The following is a 2,681-nucleotide window of genomic DNA, read 5'->3' on the forward strand; positions in this document are numbered from 1 at the left end:
AGAAAAGATTCCTTTGTACCAATAATATGGCTGAATACGAGGCATGTAACCTTGGAATCAGAATGGTGGTCGACATGAACATCGAAGAACTTTTGGTCATAGGAGATTCCGATTTGATAATCCACCAAGTCCAAGGAGAATGATCAACTAAAAAAGTCAAGATACTGCCGTACCTGCACTGCGTGAAGGAGTTGTGTAAGAAGTTCACAAAGATTGAGTTCAAGCACGTCCCCAGAATTCAGAATGAGTTTGTTGATGCCCTTGCGACCTTATCATCTATAATTCAGCATCCAGACAAGAACTGCATCAACCCCATCTAGAAAAAAATCATGGATCAACATGCCTATTGCTTCCATACGAATGAAGAACCAGATGGTAAACCTTGGTATCCCGACATCAAGAAGTTCCTTGCGACCCAAGAGTACCCAGAAAATGCTACTAATGGTCAAAAGCGAGCCCTTAGGAGGTTAGCAAACCACGTTTTCCTCAACGGGGAAGTCTTGTACAGGAGAACCCCAGACTTAGGTTTGCTGAGATATGTAGACGCTGCCGAAGCAACCAGACTGTTGGAAGAAATACATGCAAGGATGTGCGAACCCCAAATGAACGGGTTCATGTTAGCCAAGAAGAGTTTGAGAGCTGGATACTTTTGGATGACTATGGAAAGCGACAGCATCTGCTATGTACAGAAGTGTCACCAGTGCCAGATCCACAGAGATTTCATCCGGATTCTACCAAATGCATTAAATGTAATGGGTTCACCCTGGCCTTTCACCGCCTGGGGAATGGACGTGATAGGACCCATAGAGCCTGCAACGTCAAACGGACATCATTTCATTTTGGTAGCCATCGACTATTTCACCAAATGTGTCGAGGCATCTACTTACAAGGCCGTCACAAAGAAGGTAGTGGTAGATTTTGTCCAGAACAAAATCGTTTGCAGATTTGGGATACCAGAATCTATAATCATTGACAATGTCACCAACATCAATAGCGACCTCATGAGGGAAATCTGCAAGAAGTTCAAAATTGTCCACCGCAATTCCAAAGCTTACAGACCACAAAGGAATGGGCAATCGAGGCAGCTAACAAGAATATCAAGAGGATTCTGTGAAAGATAGTGGAAAATCACAGACAATGGCACGAGAAGTTTCCTTTCGCTATATTAGGTTATCGGACTACCATGAGAGCATTTACTGGGGCAACACCATACATGTTGGTATATGGCACTGAAGCAGTGATACTCGCAGAAGTCGAAATACCGTCCTTAAAGGTCATTCAAGAAGCAAAATTGGACGATGCAGAGTTGATACGCGTCAGGCAAGAACAACTCATGCTCATTGATGAAAAAAGAATGGATGCAGTATGCCATGGACAGTTATACCATAACAGGATGGCTAATGCATTTAACAAAAGAGTGAAGCCTCGTCAATTCACACCGGGGCAGTTGGTTCTAAAGAAAACCTTTCCCCATCAAGAAGAAGCTAAAGGGAAGTTTGCACCGAATTGGCAAGGTCCTTACGTGGTACACAAAGAACTGTTTGGTGGAGCTCTAATCTTAGCAGAAACTAATGGAAGAGTCAGCACGAAGCCCATTAACTTGGACGCAATCAAGAGATATTACGCCTGAAGATAGATAGAGTTAGGATTTTTGATGCAACAGAACTAAGTTCAACCTGACTTCCCACGGAGGAATACGTAGGCAACCTACGTAGGGTTCAGTTTCTCTACCCCTTTCTCTTGTAATAGAAAACCAAATGTCATTTTTGTATGTTGTTCAGGAACTACACCGACTTGATTTCCTCAGAAAGGAATACGTAAGAAATCCTCATCGGATTCAGTCGTCTTTTGTAATTAAACTACGTTCTGGCCTGATTCCACTTGGATACGTAGGTTGTCTGAGTCAGACTCGACAATTTTCATTTCTTAATCTCATCATTTTGCATCTGTTATAATTGAACTACGTTCTGACCTGATTCTATTTTGGATACGTAGGCTGCCTGAGTCAGGCTCGGTCGTTTCATCATATTTCGTCATTATCCCATGAACTATGTTCAGACCTAATTCCGTTTTGGATACGTAGGCAACCTGAAAGTGTTCGGTCATAACCTTAGGAAACCTTTGTAATGCATTAGCCTTAATTAGGACGCAGTCGCAACAACAAGTAGCCACATTCTCAGAGACACCATGGAAGATCGACATCAACGGGATAATGTTCTCGAAGAGATATGTTCGCGTGTGGAGAACCTTTCGTAACATGTCATAATCCGGGACGACGACATTTGCCTTAAAAGAAACAAGTATTTTCAAAATATTTTCTAAAATTATATATAAAGTAATCTGTTCTATCTACCGAACTTTGTGGGGCAATCATGTCAAAGGCGGGGGAAAATCAATATCATGGTCGACGCAAACCAACTTCTGCCCCCCCTACTAAGAAGTTTTCTTTGAGTGCAGGGTCAACAAGAGTAAAGAATCGCTGGGACCACACTAGGGCAAATGATGGACCCGCCACTTGCCTAAGATTTTCTCTCATCCTTTTACTTTAAATTTTCAAGAACAACTAAGGCTAACTCTTGAATCCTTTGAAAGTGCTTCGGAATCAGACATCTGACACAGAAATTAGTAAATAGCAAATCGTCTGCTCAATCATTCGAAGCACCCTGTACAAATCGCACGAC

At 42.3% G+C, this 2,681-nt stretch overlaps 1 protein-coding gene across 1 annotated transcript; it reads left to right on the forward strand.

Annotated features, from left to right (window-relative positions):
* The first annotated feature begins 1,183 nt into the window (after nucleotides 1-1,183).
* Nucleotides 1,184-1,630, forward strand: LOC142175256 (uncharacterized). Its single transcript, XM_075241838.1, has one exon. The coding sequence runs from the start codon at nucleotides 1,184-1,186 to the stop codon at nucleotides 1,628-1,630; it is 447 nt and encodes a 148-aa protein (XP_075097939.1).
* Nucleotides 1,631-2,681: the final 1,051 nt, after the last annotated feature.

The sequence above is a fragment of the Nicotiana tabacum genome, chromosome 21 (genome assembly GCF_000715075.1).
Source record: "Nicotiana tabacum cultivar K326 chromosome 21, ASM71507v2, whole genome shotgun sequence".
NCBI classification, from domain to species: Eukaryota; Viridiplantae; Streptophyta; class Magnoliopsida; order Solanales; family Solanaceae; genus Nicotiana; species Nicotiana tabacum.

Excerpts from the sequence above, each read along its gene's own strand:
- LOC142175256 (XM_075241838.1), top strand. The coding sequence starts at position 1,184 with ATGAGAGCATTTACTGGGGCAACACCATACATGTTGGTATATGGCACT.